The following is a 22,537-nucleotide window of genomic DNA, read 5'->3' on the forward strand; positions in this document are numbered from 1 at the left end:
TTTAATACATAAAATATTTTATATATTTTAATCTATAAATATACATTTTAATACATCTAAAAAAAAAGTCAAACTGTTAATCCACTTAAAAAGCATTAAAGCCTTTTCTTTAAATTTCCATTAATGACCGCTGACAGATGATAACCTTTTATGTCAAGGCAGATTTGTGTGTGATGTGTGATGACAGCAGGAGTGATTCAGAGAACCTCACACACACTCTGCCCAGACTGAAGCAGCATGACAGTCACTAATAAGGAAGGGCCCGGGCCCCTATAAACCAGGCCTGACCCCCATAAGGCTTCAATGGGCCACGGCGGCCTCTCCACCCAAGTCACTGGGAAGAAACCATTAACACCCCGTGTGTCAGAGTCGGCCGCTCAACATAAGCATTCATTAGAAGACTCGCCCCAAGTCTTTTTCCACTTGTTTCTCCAAGCTGGATCACATTATTTGAGTGAGCGCCTTTCGCTCCCCCAATTATCTAGAACTATTTAGATAAAAGATAGCAGGATTTAGTTCCCGTTACTGAATGTTTTTATCTGTAAAGGAAACGGAACAACTGCTTTTGCAAGTGGATGCAATAGGTGTGAAACTAAACAAATGATTTGTTGGAGACAAGGAGCGAGTGGAAAATGTAATGGTTAGTGTGTTTAACTTTGTTTTGTATGTGTCAGTTAAGCCAGACTTCTCTCTGGGCTGTTGTAAGTGTTGTAAGTGTTGTAAGTGTTGTTGTGACCAAACAGCATCCGCAACCGTAATGATTCCCAAGTGTTATTACGGGAAATTCAATCACCCCACTGCATATCTTTACCATTAATGGATACAATATTATAATAAAAAAATTAAATAAAATCCCTCACTCTCATTGCTGTATATGATTTAAATGTAAAATATTTATAGATTGCATTGATATTTTAGTATTATTTACATACTATTTCACTTTTATTTTTATATTCTCAGGTTTTTATTGTAATTTTAGTTAAATGTTTAGTCATTTTATTGTATGTGCTTTTGTCATTTTGATGAATTAGTTATTTTTTTTTATTAATGTCATTTATTAGTTCATGGAAATTTTATTTATGTCATTTCTTTAGGCTTTTTAACAATTTTTATACTTTTAATTGTAAAAAAATTGTTTCCATTTTTTTTTAATCCATTTTTATCTATTTTTCGCTTTTATTATTATATTTTCCATTTTTATTTTAGTATATATATTTTTTTTTTTCCAGAATTTTCTTGTATGTGCTTTTGTCATTTTTATTCATTTATGTCATTTATTAATTCATGTGATTTTTTTTTTTTTTGGTTTAATTTTTTATACATTTAATTGTATTTATTTTTAACGTGGAAGCCTCATTAGTCCACATTTTATTATCCTAATCATTAAAGGTTTTTATTTATTTCCATTTTATTTATTCATTTTAGTGCTTCAACTTATTTGCCAAGCCAACATTTCTCATTTTCATTTAGTTTAATGTTAATATTTATTACATATATTTATATTTCAGTGAATGAAAATATTTTATTAGTTTTAGTTTTAGTTAACATTAATAACCCTGATAAGATTGTACTGGGGGGGGGGGATCTTATTTTTACAGTAATTTTGTAATAAATTACTGGATTAATAAGAATCTAAAGAGAATTACTAATATGAATAATGGAATAAAAAAATGTATACAAAATGTTAATGACACTTGTGCTTAATTATCATGAAAATGAAAATTGTGCTTTATTTACTTTTCAAAATGTTCTTTTGATTTTGGGTTGACCCGAACATTTAGTGAGATTCACCCACATGTGTGCTTCTTATTCCTCCAGTCTGGAACGTGAACATGAAACACGGCACAAGCTGCTCTGCAGGAGGATAACAAAATAGATTTTATTTCACAGGAAGAGGTTATCCATTTGATATGCTTTTAATATGTTTTTAGAGTATTTTATTTAAATACAATACAAATAAATAATATAGTTATTTCAAAGCAGTCCAAAACTGAAGATACAAATTCCCCATATACTGTACATCCCCACTATCTTTCCCAGTGCGACGCATTCAGCCTTAGAGCCGCTCATATACACGATCTTCATGTCCATTAGAAATAAATGATCTTAGAAATATGATCCTATTGAAGAGAGCTTGAAGGAAACTCTTGCACACATAATCCACAATAACTGAAATAATGCACAATGGAAATGAAACATTCATGAACTTTGCTGTTTTGAGAATGTTTACCACTTAATATCAGCTGGCATGAGCATAAAGTAATAATGAAGGAGCAAGCAAAGAGAGGCGTGTGTGGACAGTCTCTCTCTCCATCCCGTCAGCATTGCAGAACTAAAGTCACAGCATTATGGGTAAGAAGTGTGTAGCTGTGTTCTTCCTGCGGGTTTTTCTCCCACGCAGAGACTTCCCATGAGCGCTCAGACCTACAAACATCTGTCGTTTCTTGTTCCTCCACTCGGCGGATGCGTACGTGTTATACCCGTTCTCCTCGATGCGCTCCTTCAGACGGCAGTTCACACCATAGTTTCTCTGAAATGCAAGAAACAAAGAGTTTATTAGATTTCCAGCAAGGAAAACCACACTGTAAAACAATATTGTTGGTTTAACTTAAAAAAGTAAGTTGCATGTTTGCCTTAAAATGTTAAGTTGATGATTGAAATTAAAAATTTTAGTTAATGCAATGAAGGAGATTGGTTTAATACCAAAATATTATGTAATCTGAACCACATTAATTATCTAAATTGATTTGACAAAAGATAAAAAGTTGTGATAACAAATAATGAAATTTTATTTCTTTTTTTACAGTGCAAGGCCATAGTCATGCTGGTTTTGAAACATGCTGGTCCAACATGGTCTGGTGTATCAGCTCTGACTGAATAACCATTTAAATCTCATTCTCAATCACTTATCGCTTTATCACATATGTTAAAGGTGATGTGTTTGTACCTTTTCCCTCAAAAAAGCATTGGCTGCATCTTAAATCGCATACTTCCCTACTATATAGTACACTGTTAAAAAAATCTGTAGAAATTACAGTATTACTGGCAGCTGCTTGCCAGTAACTTACTGTAGATTTAAATTGATGTTATTTACTGGCAACAGTTTGTTCAAAGTTAAATGAACATTAAACAGTAACAAGTCTTAATCTTTACAGAATAAAACTAAAATAACAGCCTCATGCAAAGCATTCTGGGAACCAAAATCTGAAGGAAAAAAACAGAAAAAGGTTGATGAAGATTTCTGGTTCCCAGAATGCTTTGCATTAGGTTGTTATTTTATAGTTTTATTCTGTAAAGACAAAGACTTGTTAATGTTTAATGTTCATTTAACTTTGAGCAAACTGTTGCCAGTAAATAACATCGATTTAAATCTACAGTAAGTTACTGGCAAACAGTTGCAAAACTACAGCAAATTTTTTACAGTGTAGGTGAAAAACAGTATACGACAAACTTAGTATGTCTGAATTCGCAGTCCTCATAAAAGAGTAGGCAAAAAGTCCCCGGATGACCTTCTACTTCCAGTGAGATTCTGAAGTGTGCATAAGATGGACATTTTACTATCCCATGAGGCCACAGGAGAGGATTTGTGAATGGTGGAGGGTCACATGATAATGACTGCATGGCGGATGTAGTACGTCCAGATTACATTCATACACACACACACTCACATACTATACTTTTTTAGTGGTCGTGAAGTAATTACTTATTCAAAATAAGAACCTACTCAAGAGAGTATGTAATTTCGGACGCAGCCCTTGACTGTGCATTACCAGTCTGACACAGTAACACTAACTCAACCAATGGCGTGAGTTTTGGGGCGGGGCTACGTGTTTGTTTGACCAATGACAGACAGTGCTGCAGAAATTACACACAACACCTTATTTTTCAGCGGGTACAGCCTAAAACAGGGGGTTTCAAACTTGTTGGTGTTATGGACCCCTAGATATGAAGATTCATTTGTAGAACTCCTAAAATATCAGTTATATATTTTCATGTATGAAGCCCTATTTATACCGTGATAAATAACAATATTAATAGTATGTTTAACAGTATTTAAATTAAGTAACAGAAATGTTAGCTATGTAAATAAACTGTCTGACAATATAATCAAATCATTTAATAGTAATTAATAAATTAAATACATTTAAATAGTAAAATTTAATTTAATTTAATTTAATTTAATTTAATTTAATTTAATTTAATTTAATTTAATTTAATTTAATTTTTAATTTAATTTTTAATTTAATTTTTAATTTAATTTTTAATTTAATTTTTAATTTAATTTTTAATTTTATTTCAGCACCCCATTGTGGCTCACTAAATATTCCCATAACCCCAGTTTAAATAAAACCTAGACTAAACTCCAGGTGTATTTTGATGGAGATCTGGTGCAGGACACCCACCGCTCCGTACAGTTCTCCTCTCTTACTGAGAGCCAGGTACAGGTTACTGCCGAGACCTCTGATGGCAACGATCCCAACATCCACTGACGTGATCTCCAAAATACCTGAAACACACAACACGTTAACAGTTAACGGAACAATACAGAGGCTTTCATGTGAAACAGCGCAAACTATTTAGGTTAACTATTTCATGTTTAGTTTTAGTTTGCAACAACGTGACTCTTGCATGAGCATATACACTCCTCGCTTTTTCTTCAGCAATTGTAAAAACATTTAAATTATTCAGTTTCTGCTTTAAAACCTCAATAAGGAATAACATTTTGGGGAACAAATCAAAGAGTGTGTGCATGTGCGAGGTCAGAGGTGAAATTACAGTTTTGTTTGACCTTTGCTCACTGGCAGGTTTTAGTTCAGTTGTCAACACACACACACACACACACACACACACACACACCGGAGCATGTGACGCTGGTTATCAGACTGATAACCCCAGTGGCAGCGAGTGTGAACCCTGGGGCTGCGGTTGCGGGGGGTTTGTGCGGCTGCTCTTTGATCAGAGTAAAAGTGTGGAAAGATGCTTCTCTCACGACAGCTGAAGCTGCTCCTCTGAACAGTTGTGCTGCCCTCCTACCAAGAGCTTCCTCAGATCTAAAACACTCCTGTTCACTTCATCCACTGAGAGTCGGTGTGGCATTGGGTTATGTTACGTTTTATTTTATATGCGATCAGTATCAGTCAATATTTGTGTTTTTCTTAATTGTCGATATCAGTTTGATGCTGATGGATGCAGATCATCAGCGGAAAATCAACTTTGTCCTGCATTTTTTAAATGAGAAAAACGTTTAATGAGAAATCTCAATCTCTTGTTTAATGTTTTGTTTGTATACACATACAATTAAATTATTAAATTAATATTAAATAATAATGATTAAATACTGAATTAATGAATAATGATTATGAATTTATCTTCTAAATATGACAGATAAAATGAACATTGAATATAATAAATACACAATATATATTTATATATATATATATATATATATATATATATATATGCAATTTATAATATTAATTTTATCTGTCATATATATTTTAAGGATAAAATAATATATATTCAGTATTTATTTTTGGGGAAATCAGAGGTCTAACTAAAATAAATTATAAAAAACAACTTTTATCTACATTTCAATTTTTTTCAAAATTTCTAATTTTCATTTAGTTTAACCTGATGTACTAAAATAACTAAAACTGAATGAATAAAATCTTTTTTTTTTAAACCGGCAAAACACAGCTAAATCTTAAACTAAAATGAATGAAATTGAATTTTTTTTTTAAATATTATGAAACTATTTAATGTCATATTGTCATAACCTAATGATAATTTAGGTTTTTTTCTAATTTTCTCTAATTATATGTCAGAATTTCTCCATTTGTTCTCCCTTTAATCCCCCTGATGTTTATGAGAAACAACTGAGATTTGTGATTATTTTTCCCCAATTCAAATTTATTTTTTAATTTTAAGATTCAAATAAGCAGTTATCCGTTTTCAACTGTATATTGTCTAATTTCACTTGTGTATTTCACTTTTTGTTTCATACATAAAATTCTAGAACTGTAGTGGGTTTAAGACCTTTTTTATTTTATTTGCAATCAATTGGTTTTCGGCCATAACATAAAAAAAAAATCAAACAACAATATCAGACAACATTTATTTCATGCGAGCGAGCGCAGGTAGTCCGATATATGTCCGCAGGTAGCGTTTGCACTCATCTGTCCGTGTGTGTGTGTGTGTGTGTGTGTGTGAAGTGGCTCCATTGGGGTCTCGGGTTGCAGGTATCAAGTGAGACGGTAAAACTATCTGAGTGCTCTGTGTCCTCTCAGCGCTGGGATGAAAGCATGAAAGGAAGGAACGACACAGACAGGATGACAGTGAGACGGATTAGAGAAGCTTCAATGATCAGTGATCAAAGATGAGAGCGACACCAGGCTGAAGCCTACTGCAAAAAGCTGAATGAAGCTCTCCCACACACACACACACACACACACACACATTCAGACTCCAACCACCAACAAGTTCATGTGAATTTAAGCTCGCATGTCAGCCTGCCATATGCTTGTACCACACACACACACACACACACACACACACACACACACACACACACACACACACACACACACACGTTTACTTAGCGAACTAAATGGGGACATTCCACAGGCGTAATGTTTTTTATTCTGTACAAACTGCATATTCTCTCCCCTTACACTAACCCTAACCCTAAACCATCACACAAAACTTTCAGCATTTTTACATTTAAAAAGAAAACTTGAATTGCTTTATTTTTATGCCAGATTTACAAATGAGGAGATTTTATCAGGTTTTGGTCACTCCTGTACAAATTTGTCCCCAAAATATAGAATCCCTACTAGTCAAAAAAGTTGATTAGTAAAAGCTGAAGTAGGCTGATGCTTAAATACATGCTGGAAAATGTTATAAATTGTGGTTACATATGAAGTGCTTTACAAAAAAAATTTTTATGGATGATTTTGAGAGGAGAGCAAAAGAAAAGCAGCCAATAAATGTCCATCGTCCCAGGGTTATTAGCGAACTAAAATTAAAAGCACATGTTAACTGAAATAAAATGCATAAAAAATTAAACTTATTTTATTTCAGCTAGTTGGCATGGAAACTTTTCTCAGTATGTTTCCCAACATATTTTGTTGATGGAACAACATTCCTGTCCGAAAATTACCCTATCCATAATGTATCCCTAAAATCAGAGGGAAAAGATTTTGCAGAAAAAGCTGTTGTAACCCTAAACTTGACATAAACTGTAAACGTTTCCCTCAAATCTGATTGGTTGATTGGAATCAACAGGATCAACAAAGATGTTGTCTTGGTGAAATCAGGATCTGCAAATGTCCACTCAATTTATGTAATTTCACATAAAAAAAACTCAATTTATGTAATTTCACAGTTTTGATGACTGCACTTTTACACTAAAATGAACAAAAACAGCACTAATTTCAACACAGAGCCACACTTTGAAGTTCCATGTCAGTGAGGCCACACTTAACTAACCACAAAAGAGAAATCGGAGAACAAGCCAAGCCATTACAGTAAATGTGTTCGTAATCCCACCTTTCGAGCCAAACACCTGCGAGAGCGACCGAAGGCGAGAAAGCCCTCAGCAGATGTCGAGCAGCGCACCAGGAGGTCAACTTTAAACTGGGTCTGTCCGCCCTGGTTTGTCTTTGCACGCTGTTGTTTTCCCTCGCGCGTCATGCTCTGCTGCACGTTACTAAACGCTGCGTCTTTGGCTTGCAGTTGTTTGCGCAGACGTGCATTTTCCACAGCGCTCTGCCAAAACTGGCCGTGTTTTTGTGCTAGGATGATGATGTCTGGTGCCTAAAAAAAGCTAAATCAACAGTTGTATTTTCTGAGATTACAAAACAGCATTGCATCATGCCTATTTGTCAGTGATATGGAGGCACTTGGTTTAGTTTTATTGTGTTGGTGGAGTTGTGAAGGCATCTGTGGCACACATGGCAGCGATCTTGCACTGTACTGGTGGTCTCCTACGTCCGGCTCATGCCTGAAGCGTCCCGACTGCTTCCTGAGACAACGACACTGAGGATGTTTGAAGACATGATAGCAGACGCAACAAATAAACCCTGTCATCGCTGATATTTAATCTTTACACAAAAGGAATACACAACTGGGCTAAATACGTCCTTCAAAGAAAGCCAGTGTTCAATAAAACATGTTGGGAAAAACAAAAACATGATATTTCTATGCTACTCCAATGCATTTCAAAAAATACCATGCATACACTGTAAAACATGGTTTTTCAAAGTTGTAAATAAGACTACTGGAGTATGTTTTACATGAGAAAACTATTTCAGTCTTTCTACTTCAAAATTTCATATTCAATTTGTTACTTAATAGAGTGGTGCAGATATGCTGTCATAACCCGGAAGACTAATTCCTTCAAGATGTTCAAGTTTTATAATGGGTTTTTTCGATTTATTTGTAAAATAGTGACTATACTTTGGCGTTTCCCTGTTTACCTTCCCTGTTCACCTGGTGTTTTAATCCGTCTATTTTGTCCACTTCCAACCACTTTTGATTTCTTCGAGGGGACGGTCTATGTATGTAAATGTATGGGCTTTTTCAGATCTTTCGATCTAACTGACCAAGTAAGCTCATGCAATTTACATATGAACACACCCGGAGACAATGGAAAAACACACGGAGATCATCAGGTTTCATTTCTGCTCTGACAGCCGCAAGACCAGCCGAACACTGTGAGTGTGTGTTAGAAATCAGGAATGGTGAGAGAACATTGTGATTAGTACGTTTTTCATTTTCAAACTAAACTTGGGTCTTCACCCGACAAAGTTTAAATCCCGTCTGGCAATCGCTCTTCCTATAATGTTACTCATTAGGTCAGTAGACGGAAAGTAGACGGTCTTAAGTTGTTTGAACACATTCGACCACATGAGCGTTTACACTACGAAAGCAATCTGGACGAACGTGTTTTCAACTTCCTCTAGAAGTGATCAAAAGTGGACAAGCTCAAAGAGTTTTAGACCCCGTTTACACCTGTATTTACCGTCGTCCACTTGTGATCCGATCGACCAAAACCCTTCTTAATATCAGGTGTAAACGAGGCCTTAGTTCGACGTTAATCTAACGTTTTGATAACGTTACAACTGCACTTACTACTTTAGATGGTTTAGAAAACATTCAAAAGTCACATTGGTAACACTTTATTTTGATGGTCCCCTTTAGACATTCTCTTGGCTATAAGTAATGTTGCACCAATGCATATCAACTCTGATTAAAGTATTAGTAGACCGTCCGCTTAATATCTGCTAACACTTTATTTTGATGCTCCACCAACAGACATTACTGACCATAAGTAACTTTGCAACTACATGTCAATTTATTCTACTAACCCTAGTCCCTTATTCTACAAAATCTAACATACCCTTAATACTTAACTAGTACTCTAATGAGAGTTAGTTGACATATAGGTTGACATATAGTTGACAAAATGATAAAATCCGCTTATTGTTTTCTCCAACGTTCACATAAGTAAGAAAAAACACTTTTAAAACTAATATTCAGTAAATATCACTGTCTGTTTGTTTTGCTAATTGGCCTTTTTAGCATGTGGTTTAGTTAGCATGAGCCCTTATTAGCATCAAACCCTGTTCCAGTCAGACAGACAGCAGACTTCTGCTTTATCAAACAGGATCAGGATACACGTGGGACAGCTTTACACTGGAATCCACATAAAAGCTCATAAATCTGTTGGAGTCTCTCACAAGGACAGACCAGACGCTGAGTTAAACACCCCCACTGCGCTATAATCATCAGTCTGATTCAATTCCCCAAGACTTTTACATACAATTCAATTTGCCACACTCAATGTAGGGCACGCCCTGATTTTGCCAAGTTAGACGCGTTCCTGGGTCAATATATTTTGTTGATCCTGGAACAACATTCCTGTTCGTAAAAATAATCCTAAACATATCCCTAAACCCCATAACCTATCAGAGGAAGGTGAATAACACTGAAGTAGAAGCACCTAACCCTGTTTGTAAGCCTAAACTTGACATAAACCGTAAACTTGTCCCTCAAATCTAATTGGTTGATTGGAATGTTGTTTACAAAGATGCTGATCCAAGAACATGTTGTACTTGGTGAAATCAGGTTCTGCCAGTGTAGGACAAATAATGCGAAAATGTATTGTGAGACATTCATATCTAACCATTTTTAATCTTTAAAATTACAATTGGTGTTGTGGACGTACATTTTCTACAGACAAAAAAAGATGTAAATGTGCTGTTGCTTAAAATAATCATGAAACCTTTTATTGTTATTTTACTTGTGTAATGTGACATATTTTTGAATGTGAAACAGGACAAAAATAAGTAAATAAATGACAGTAAAAGTAAATAAAACTGATTGAACCAAATTTTCATTGGATTTATTATGCACTGATGAATCATACAGGAACATGATGTTGATTTAAGGTTGCTATATGGATGCTTTTTTTTTTTTTTACTTGATGTGACTCTTAACAACTGCTTTTGATAACATAATGTATTCAGATTGTAATATATTTTCATGTGTAATTTATTCCTGTGATGCAAATCTGAATTTTCAGCATCATTACAGTCTTAAATCACAAGATCCTCCAGAAATCATTCTAATATGATGATGTTTCTGGATTATTTGATGAATATAAAGATTAAAAGAACAGCGTTTATTTGAAATAGAAATATTTTGTACCATTATACTGTAAATGATTTCACTGTCACTTTTAATCAATTTAATGTGTTCATGCTGAATAAAAGCATGTATTTCTTCCTGACCCCAAACACTTTTGTAGTGATATTTCTTTTAGGATTACATTACTCCAATGACCTACATCTAACATTCTCCGAAACATAGATAATAAGTTTTTGGCATGAGCTGTTCTGCATCATGGGTCATCAGAATGATGTCACACCCCTCTCAGATCCCTTGTTTCTGTTTTTCCCAGCTAACGGTGTCTTTTCAAACGCATGACATCATTCAGAAGCACCTCAAAGGCCAGTGTTTCCCAAATCATGTCTTGCCTAAGGACAGCATCACTACTGCAGTATCCATTTCCACCAACACTGGATCTGTGCTAGAAAGACTAGTGTAATTTCACCCGCGGAAGATTATTCTTTTGTCGGAGGCCATTGCTGAATGTGAAAGACGCTCACCTTTGATGTGTCGCTGGCGATATTCACATCACGCCATTCATAAAACTCGAACAGTAGCCGCCCTGTTTCTCGCTCGGACGTATCCGTAAGGTTCAGGATGTCATGCACTACATGTGTGTTGAGCAAATATGTTCAAAATATGTCAAAATGTAAAATCTTACAGCAGTGAAAGAAAAGTCCAAGCTTTTATCAACCATTAAAAAAAATCCAAAATGTACATTGGTTGAAAATGCTTTGGTCAATAGAAGATTTCTATTTCAAATAAATGCCATTGCTTTGAACTTTCCATTCATCAATTACGAATTTTCTATTTGTTACGGTTTCTGTAGAAATATTAAGCAGCACAACTGTTTTCGACATTGATAATAACAAGAAAGGTTTTGAAATTAAATTAACGATTTCTGAAGGATCATGTGACACTGAAGGCTGGAGTAATTATGCTGAAAATTCAGATTTGATCACAGGAATAAATTACATGCAAAAAATATTCAAATAGAAAACTTATTTTAAATTGCAATATTTCCCAATATTACTGTTTTTACTGCATTTTTGGTCAAAAGAATGCAGCCTTGATGAGCATAAGAGTCTTCTTTAAAAACGTTAAAAATATTACACCCCCAACTTTTGAAAAGTGTACAATGATGTTTCCATTTTCTCAGATAGTTCACCCTTGTGCTCCAACAGTGAATCAGACTGTTTTTCTGATCAGATTTGCTCAGGATACTAAACCTGCGATCAAAAGTCAGAGATCTCAATATGAATTCAAACATTTCTCATCAAATTCAGCTGAGGGCAAAAGGGCACAACTCTGTACTCTTACTGTGTGTCAACAATTGTTTCATTTGTGTCTACTTTTACTTCTAGGATAAACATCTGAGATGAAGTCGATATCTTCGAGCAATAACATTGTCCTCTGGGATTACATGTTGAACACTGTCACATTTGTTCTCACCATCAAGAAACTTTAACCGAATGTGATGTTTCAGTCTCTCATGAGGCTCTTTAGGGCTAGTTAAAGTTGAGAGCAGTTAAGTGAGAACATGTGTATTACTGCTGCTGTTCCCGACACATGTACACACACACGCATGAACACACACACACACACACACACGAGTAACATGTGCTCACCCCTATAGACATAAGAGCAAGCAGCTGTGCTGTACACCGCTTAAATTAGCTACTCTTATGAATAAATGAGTTGTGAAATTTAAAAGGACAGCACATAGCTTTTGAGAGATGCGTATGCCTTTAGTTAAACACTAAAATGCTTTTTCTAAGGCACACTTGCTAATAAAAACACATAAAACTAGAGCTTACTCATGTAAACGTACTGCCACAGTGCTGAGGTGTTCCATGTGCTTGATAGTGCACTGCTGATGTACTGAGTGGTTGCTAGGATGATCTGAGTGGTTGTTAGGTGGTTGCTATGTTCTGAGTGATTGTTAGGGGGTTGCTAGGATGTTCTGAGTGGTTGCTAGGTGGTTGCTATGTTCTGAGTGATTGCTAGGGGGTTGCTAGAATGTTCTGAGGGGTTGCTAGGTCATTGCTATGTTCGGAGTGATTGTTAGGGGGTTGCTAGGATGTTCTGAGTGATTGCTAGGTGATTGCTATGTTCTGAGTGATTGTTAGGGGGTTGCTATGATGTTCTGAGGGGTTGCTAGGTGATTGCTATGTTCTGAGTGATTGTTAGGGGGTTGCTAGGATGTTCTGAGTGATTGCTATGTTCTAAGTGATTGTTAGGGGGTTGCTAGGATGTTCTGAGGGGTTGCTAGGTGGTTGCTATGTTCTGAGTGATTGCTAGGTGATTGCTATGTTCTGAGTGATTGTTAGGGGGTTGCTATGATGTTCTGAGGGGTTGCTAGGTGATTGCTATGTTCTGAGTGATTGTTAGGGGGTTGCTAGGATGTTCTGAGGGGTTGCTAGGTGGTTGCTATGTTCTGAGTGATTGCTAGGTGATTGCTATGTTCTGAGTGATTGTTAGGGGGTTGCTATGATGTTCTGAGGGGTTGCTAGGTGATTGCTATGTTCTGAGTGATTGTTAGGGGGTTGCTAGGATGTTCTGAGTGATTGCTAGGTGATTGCTATGTTCTAAGTGATTGTTAGGGGGTTGCTAGGATGTTCTGAGGGGTTGCTAGGTGGTTGCTATGTTCTGAGTGATTGCTAGGTGATTGCTATGTTCTGAGTGATTGTTAGGGGGTTGCTATGTTTTGAGTGCTTGTTAGGGGGTTGCTAGGATGTTCTAAGTGGTTGCTAGGATGTTCTGAGTGTGTAGACAAGTGGTTACAATAGCATTCTGAGCGGTTGGTGTTTACTAGGATGTTAATGTTTACTAGGATGGTATCTAAGTAGTTGGAATTCTGAGCGGTTGCTAAGGTGTTCTGGGTGGTTGCTAGGGTGTTCTGGGTGGTTGTCAAATGATATGGCTTTATTCCGTCCTTCAGTGTAAGTCTGTTTTTCCCCATTTAGAATTTTATCATCCAGCAAGAGAAAACAGTCTGATCACCAGATGATTGCTGATGATGTTTCAATTCACAGCTTGGTGTGTATTTGTGTATTTGTGTCTGTTGTTTTATCAGAGATGAGGCTATCAGAAGGAAACTGACACACACACACAGATCTGACAGACATTTCCTCTCAACGCCTGATCACCTCTGAGGGCTTGATTACATGTTTACACAGTCAGATGTCACAGTGATGTCTGATGCTACACAAACACACATTGCCCTCTAACAGGGACAACTCAAACACCCGGTACATTTCCATGCATCTCTAATGACCTAAAAACATTACAATTAAAGAGTGCACTTTCTATAAAAGTTTTCATTTCGCGTTTTTTCATTTTTTTATAGAAGCTAAGGAGGTTCTGTCAAAATATTTTCTTCATATCAAACTTTTATTGCTCAGAGGTTGCTCCTTTATAGCTCAAGAGACTCCTTTATGTTTCATTTAAAAGTTCACCCAAAAATTTAAATTCTGTCATTAATTACCCTCATGTCGTTCCAAACCCTTAAGACTTTCGTTCATCTTCAGAACACAAATGAAGATCTTTTTGATGAAATCTGAGAGCTTTCTGTGCCTCCATTGACAGCTCAACTGACACTTTGACGCTTCAAAAAGTTCCTAAAGAGATTGTTAAACTAATCCATATGAATAGTCATAAAGTTAAAGAGCTGTAAAATTAATGTGGAGCAGCTCATGGAAGAATTTGATGAGAAATATTTAAGATCTCAGACTTTTGATGGCAGTCTGTGGTATCTTGTACACTTTGAGACATAGTTGAGATCTCATCTGAAACTCAAGAGGAAACTCACTGCATGCTTTAGGAGAAACAAATGAGACCTTAAAAAGAAAGTTTGATTATAGAAGCACCAGACAAAAACAACCACACGCTTCTGAATCAAGATGCCCAGCGTCTTTGAAAAGGAAACACACACACACACACACACACACACACACACACACACACACACACACACACACACACACACACACACACACACACACAGAGGAAACAGGAAGACCCTTATCTGCACATGGGCTCCATATGAGCAATGGCTAATTAACTTGTTCTTTTTAAAACACCAAAACATATTTTGCATTTCACTGATGGGCTCATAATACATGAAACAAACCACAAACTATCTAATAACAGACACTTGACTCTATTATGGACATATAGCCATTGAAAGCACAAGCGTAACCCTTGATCACATTATAAGGGATGTGTTTCCTCTGCTGTGTCAGGGGAAACATTTACGGCAATATGTGGGTTAATTGCTCTCAGATTTCTGGCTGTCAGCAGGACACAATTACACATTTAAAAGGTTATTACAGCCAATAGCACGATTCTTTAATGGCCCATTAATTTTGTTTGTTTTATTAGAGCAGCTAATTTCATTTATGGGGTTTAAATATTAGTATTATTATTCTTGTGAGGTTCATTAAGATAGAACAGCCATTACCCCTGAATTCACATCAGGTGTTTTGCTTATGTCTACTAATTTGCTAAAAATTGTATTTAAAAAAGTCATTAACAGATATTGCAGCATAATAATTCAACATTCAAATAGAAATGTCATACAACTTTTGATTCATATGTGAATGCATGAGGTAATTTGATTCATACTTGAATGTACATGAGGTAACGATCTAATTTAATGATAAAAGTATTTATAACGTGTTATAATATTCTTATTCATAAAGTGATTATAAATAAATCTGGATTTTAAAACTAATTTCATGTCACAATATTCAATATTTGTGCCCAATGATGTAATCCAGAAACACTTCATAATAACTTCCATAAATAAAAGGAACTAACATTATTGAATATATATTCATTAAACTTTATTTTCATATATATTCATATTTTTTAAATACATCAACTACTGATCTGAACTAGGCTATACATGTAGGCTATGTTAGGCAATTAATGAAGTTAATTCTAAATGGGTTTAAAACTAATTATACCACATTTATTTAATTCTTCTTATTATTAGCCTATTATTATTCACATTAAAACAGATTTTATTTTTTATTTTTATTTTTTTTGTGGACATAATTGAATTCTAAATGAAAATTCAGTTCATAACTTCCATACGATTAGCCTAGATGTAGCTTACATTCAAACATGTTAAATGTAGCCTATTTAATCAGGATTAATAAAACTATAAACTATGCATTTAAACTTGACTAATAGCTATATTTTCTTAACAGACTAGTTGATAATGTTCACATAGGCGTTATTAAATTTCACATCACGATGTTTTTGTTTGGCCATTAGCGACGTGATTCTGAATAAAGCGAACGTATTCTGAGGTAACTCACTGTAGGGATCGTCTTTTCTCTTGGTGCCGTTGACTCTCCCGTCTTTCCCGATCCTAAGGAAGAACTTCTGGAAGGAGAAGAGTTTCCTCTGGCGCACGTCTCCCTGGAGGTGCACGTAACTGCGCACATGCCGGCCTGAGGTGGAGGTGGATGAGGATGAAGATGAAGATGAAGAGTTGCCGACCCTGAGCGCCTTCTGCACGGGACATGCGCGGCCACAGCTGACGGAGACCGCGAGAAGATACACGACACACACCGATAAGCATGCAGACACACTCTTACTCACTGTCCATCTCCTCATGGTACTCCTCATGGAACATGCTGCTCAGTGAATGTGCATGGATGCCTCTCGCTCAAGAGAACTCCACATAAGACCAGTGAAGAAACCATGAAGTTGTGGAATTAGGCGAGTCTGTGAAGCCTCTGATGGTGAGATAGAACACTTTATTAATCCCATTTGGGAATCATTATCATGGCAAAACTCATTCCTCCTGCGTTTCCAGGGAATGCACGTCAAAACGACCCTGTTCCTGGCATCCTGTCTCCTGATGTGATCTTCTACCTCCAGGATGGTCATAGAAATGCTGCAGTCTCTCTCTCTCTCTCGGTTCCTCACCCCTCCCTATACTCCTGTCTGTCATTTTACGTCCCTACCTACATTCTCACACTCTGCCCCTCCTCGCTGAATTCCCTAGGTGTGGGTTTGTCTGATAGGGCTTTTGTGAATGGCTGTTATCTGGAGCTCTTTGATAGTGGACTAGGAAAAGAGCACAGACGCTTGAAAAGATGAACAAACCTAACCAGAGGCCACTCTTGATTGGCCCCATCTGATGATAAGAAGCTTTTAGTTTGATAAAGTTTGGGAATCATCATGTTTTGTTTTTTCCTTTCGTCGTGGATCATGTCCCTTTCACCTCGTATGATATCCTGAGGCATCTGAACAGTCAAGACATTGGTTTTGTCTGTTACACATTACATGTCATTATTATTCTGCGGAACATGGTTATGAATTTATTACTTTATCAGAGCCACAGGCATTTAATTAAGAATCTAAAGCAAGCGATCTAGTTCAAAAAGTCACAAAACCTTTACAAAGTTCTAAATTGTCATCAAAACAAATGATATAAAAGATTCGAAAAGATTCAAGACACAACATACTTAATATGAAGGAATTTTCTGTGTTGATTTTTCACATGTGTTTTACATGTATTTTACCCCTAAACCTAACCCTACCCATAAGTTATCCCTAAAATCAGAGGGAAATGATAGTGAATAACACTGATGTAGAAGCACTGAACCCTGGTTGTAAGCCTAAACTTGATATAAACTGTAAACGTTTCCCTCAAATCTGATTGGTTGATTGCAATATTATTCCAGGATCAACAAAGATGTTGATCCGAACATGTTGTACAGTTCATCCAAAAAGGAAAACTGTCACCCTCTTGCTGCCTCAAACCACTTTCGTTCTTCAATTGAACGTAAAATGAGACGTTTTGAAGAATAATTACGCTGCTCTTGTCCATATACAGTCACGGTTCATAGTGAGCGTGCTTAAAAAAAACATAAAAACAGCATAAACTTGACATATAACACTCATAGATTTCAGAGCTTAAAAAGTAAACAAAGTAACACAACTAGTTACTTTTTAGGGAGTAACAAAATATTGGAACACACTTTTAAAAGTAACTTTCCCCAAAAATGCAAGTCATATGAACAACTTTTATGCTGTTTTTATAGTGTGTCTTGGACTTTTTTAAACGTACGAATTGACAAAAAAAGTAACGAAAAGTAAATAATGACAATCGTTTTCAGGTAAACTATTCTTCTACACTCTTTTATCCGCTAGTTCTAGTTCACTCCAAGACTGTTCTATTGCCTTTCTATTTAGAAACATTTGTTGCTTTGTAAAATCTCTTCAAAACAAGAATTAAACTTCTCCATTCCAGCCCTCAGCTGAGTGGAAAAGTTGTGTGACTTTTACAGGGATTGCATTGATCCCACCCAACAGATTTTTATAGAGTATTGATGAACTGAAATGTGTTGCCAGTGACCAATGGTTTGTGTGGTTTGGTTTATCTGCTCAAACATCGCTATCTTATCTGCATTTCCTGTTTCCCCCCCTAAAAGCCTTTGCTGGATTCTTCACTGGAAATGAGGTTGACTTGTTCCCCTTCTTACGATCACACCAATAATGTGTTTATTCTTTCTTGAAATATGCAATCATAAAAAGCCATAGTGCCTTAAACCTTATCCAGTCCTAGTCACACATTCCTGCATTTTAACGTGCAGTGAGTGTGCAACATGCTTCTCTTTCTGTGAGGCTTTGTTTTCGTAACCCAAGGATAAAACTCAAATAAAGTCAAATGCTGCAGTAGCCAACAACCGCTCCGTATGCAATCTCACAGTCATGGATTTGATTTGAAAAACGTGCAATAGTCAATGCAATTGAAATGTGGCCTTTCCCATCTCCTTTTCGGGCCACATGTAATATAAGGAAGATTTAGAGGACTTGTGCGGAAGCTAGAGTTTTATAACGGTTATATTTATCTCAGTAGATCTATCTCACAGTAATGCCCCTCAAATCCAAGCGTAGAGTTAGAAACAGCAGTTATACTCGAGTTCCAGTGAGAGACAAAGAACATTGAATGACAGTACAACATGTTTGTTCTATGACATAACTAAAAAATAAATACACAGTAGTGGCCAAAAAAGGGCTTGGAAAATTAACATCGTCACCCTTTATTTAAATCTTATTAAAAGTAAACCTTTCCTCAGCAAGACATGATTTAAATGGGACCTGTAATGCAAAGTTTACTTTTAAATTGTTTTTGAATTTGAAAAATCCATCCACTCTATTTGTTGAAGTCACATCAACAGGCCCCGCCCACGACTGGTAAAGGAATCTGCCTTATTAGCTTAGCTCCTCCCCTTGAGTGAGCTGCACACAGTCCGCCATGTTTGTTTATCTCCTCGCCAGAGCATTTAACAGCAGCATTCAAGTAAGACATTTATTCTTTTTAAAGCTATTAAAGTTATTCAGTCAAGATCAGTGAGTGATTTTCAGTTTTTCTTTTGCTGTTTGATTCATAACAACATATATAGCAGTAGGTACTGTATATTACGCTGTGTACACAGATCTAATATACACATGCGATTTCTTTCCTGCTGTTTACATTCACAGACATAACCGTGAACTTTGTGTGTTTTTGACATAACCTTGTGTGTATTTGATAGTTTAAGCGCAATAAGACGTGAAAGAGAACTTAGTTCTCACTGCAAGGCTTAGTACTCAATTTTTGCTCATATATGATTTTTTTTTGCATAGCTGTTCACATTGTTGTTTTAAATGTGGCCAATATCAGATCCTAGTGTGAACAGATCATGGTCCTGGACTGAACCACATGTGCAAAAGAACAATAAAAAGACGTCACACAGCACGCTGTCATACGCGCGAACATTAAAGTAAGGTTGACAAGTTCATTTATAGTTTGATCTACTGCCAAAGTCAGCGAATTTAAGCGCAGGCAATATATAAAACAAAGTGAGGATACGAAAAAAGAGCAGTTTTTAAACATTTATGATACGAGCCCTCATGTTGAGCTGTCACTGTAATACATATGAGCTCTGACACATCACTGTCCTTCCACTACCTTTTGCAACTTTCTTGATAACATCTGGTACAGTATGTAAAAAATCTGACTCCCATGAGTGCTTATTTACATTTAAAGATACATGCACGAAAAAAAACATGTTTTTGCTTCAAATTAAAAATGGCCATTTACAACATGGTATAATAAATGATCTGTGGGGTATTTTGATCTGAAACTTCACTGACACATTCTGGGAACACATGAGACTTGAGAAAAAAGGGGCATAATAGGTCCCCTTTTAAGGTGTCATCCATGTTTGTAGCATAAACAGTCAAGTTATGCACAAAAGTTTAAGACTTAGAGTTAGGGAATTTGAATCTGGCTCTGAAATCTCTTTGAACGCTGTTTGTCTTCGTCCATTCTGGCCCTGAGCAGTTTTGCCAGTCACTAAATGTAAATATTTGATGAGGCGAGTGTCCACTGAAGGTGTCGGGGTGTCGGTTTGCAGAGATGGTTTCTTGTTTTCCTGCTTCTGGACATGCTTGTCATGTAATCCTTGATCAGTTGACCTGAACTTACATCATCTGTAAATCAACAGATATAAAATAAACTCATTCTAACCCAAGTCAGCCCGTAAACTCTCTAATTTAACACTGAATTGAACTCGTTGACTCTACAAGCGCTGTGTGGTCATGATATTGCAGTGAGTGACGTGCCACCAGTCGGTCCAAGGTGTAAAGCTAGACAAGTTGTTCGAGTTAACTAATATTATGGAGTGATCTGCTTTTAGTTTAATCAGGACCATTGAATCAGGTCTCTCGCTCTGACTGGATGGCTGAATTATTTAGTGGTACACAGGAAAGGGAAGTCGCCACACTGCCATTCAAGAGTCGTACCTCTGTATTCGGACCTCTTTTGCTGGAAGCACATTACGGTAATGTGTGATTATATAACTGAGCTAAAATCAAGGTTAAGTAATGCGCTTTGTCATGAAGCGCATGAAATCTAGGGCACCAACATGGTGTGACAGTGCTGACAAATGTGATCGTTCTGTGACCTAGCTGACAGTGCTGTGGTGCCAAGTGGGTTTCAAGTTATAGAAGAACCTGCCAAATCTGGCCTAATTCAACCCGACCTCTGTAATGGAGCCTGATTCGGCATGGTTTGGATTGCAGAGTCACCTCTTCCCATTTTACGGTGACCTGAAAAAGTGTTGATAAACAACAAACAGCGGGTGTGTGGCAGGCTACATTTATAGTGTAAGTTTCTTAAAACCACAATATTTCTGCATGTCCTGGCTAAACCTCTAGACGTTAAGAGTAACCAATACTTACATTGGGAACAAAGGTCTGAAGCCACACCAAATTTTTATTTAGGCCATGGACCTGTTGTTCAAAAGTAATTGGATTTGATCAAATCTTGAAAATTGGTCATTCAAAAGAAGAAGAAACAAGATTCTGAAAACGGATTAGATTACAAAAAACAATCGTGTTTTTTTTTTTCAGGTTCTTCAAAAACCTTTTAGTAAGATTGGGATACCATTGATCCAAAAAAACAAAATGGGATTATCATGATCCTAGCACACAGGTAAAAGGTATCCCAATCTGAATTTATTTAATTAAAAATGCAGCAAAAGCAGTAATAAAATATCATTACAATTTAAAATTATGGTTTTCTATTAGAATATATTTTAAAATGTAATGAATTCCTGTGATCAAACTGAATTTTCAGCATCATTACTCCAGTCTTCAGTTGAGTACTGAAACGTTTGCTCGTTCATTTGTTTTTGATTCACTTTGCACGTTTTGCACTATGCAATCCAGAAAATAATAAAAATATTTGATAGACTTCTGTAGTCTGTCCTGAATTCAGTGTTTCCAGTCTTCAGTGTCAGATGGTCCTTTCAGAAATCATTCATTTAATTTTTAAAAATCGAAAACAGTTGTGGAAACAGTGATTTTTGTGGAAACAGTGATAACATTTTTTAAATTCTTTGATGAATAGAAAGTTCTAAAGAACAGCATTTATTTGAAATGGAAATAATAAAGATAATTCAATTTTATAATATAATATCCATAAAATCCATTTTATTTAGAAATGAACATTTTTTGAAAATATTTTCAATACTGAATAGTAAAGGTACACTTACTTGTTTAAAATTAACAAAATTAAAATAATGAGTAAATACATCAGTCCTTCTTCCTAAACGTGTTTTTCTTACCCTGATTTATTATTGTACGCCTATTATAAGTGTTTATATTTTAGAACTGTCAGGATGTTTTTTTGCCAGAAATTGTGAAAATCTCTGACCTGTTGACATGGAGCATCTAAATCCCCAACCTCCGGTGAATCACCCGTTTAAAAAAAGAAGCAGAACAGAGGAGAGTTCGCTGGAAAAAGGAGAACGCGACAGAGCTCGTAATAAAACAAGAATCACCATTGGCTTGGCTTTTCTGAGATGCCGAGAACTGATGAATTTAAAATATTGTAAAAGCGATGCGGAGATGATGGCGTTTTTATTACTCAACAGTAGAGTAAGGTGTTTTATTGAACAGATAAATTACCATATATAGCTCTCTAACCATATATAGTTCACTGTAAAGCATTATCTATTGTGAAGGCTCATTTCATTATGGTTGTTGTAGCGCTGTGCTGGAATTTATTTTCAAGGAAGTAACGTGTCTATTAACGGGTAAAGCTACAGTAACGTCTTCAGATAGTCAGCTTGAGATCCTTTCCATCTAAACTGGTTATATCTCTTAAGCCTAGTAGTGAATGTTTTTTGAGCAGTCGTATAACCATATTCATCCGCAGTCACGCAGAGCCGAAGCACAACCAAAACAATGTTCTTCTGCAAAATGCATGAACTTTTATTTTTAACCGCTAGAGGGCCAAAAGTTACATAGTGCACTTTTAAATATATTTTCAATCAACATTTATCTTTCCGTT

General features: G+C 36.1%; 1 protein-coding gene across 1 annotated transcript; it reads right to left on the minus strand.

Moving 5' to 3' along the window:
* Positions 1 to 1,851: 1,851 nt before the first annotated feature.
* fgf10b (fibroblast growth factor 10b) lies at positions 1,852 to 16,507 on the minus strand. The gene is made up of 3 exons (XM_084113786.1): positions 15,999 to 16,507; positions 4,404 to 4,507; positions 1,852 to 2,530 (listed from the first exon to the last, which is right to left on the minus strand). Exons 1-3 carry the CDS (start codon positions 16,309 to 16,311, stop codon positions 2,339 to 2,341), a joined length of 609 nt encoding a protein of 202 aa, XP_083969912.1. The 5' UTR covers positions 16,312 to 16,507; the 3' UTR covers positions 1,852 to 2,338.
* Positions 16,508 to 22,537: the final 6,030 nt, after the last annotated feature.

The sequence above is a fragment of the Abramis brama genome, assembly GCF_963993115.1.
Source record: "Abramis brama genome assembly, chromosome: 5".
Taxonomy (NCBI): Eukaryota; Metazoa; Chordata; class Actinopteri; order Cypriniformes; family Leuciscidae; genus Abramis; species Abramis brama.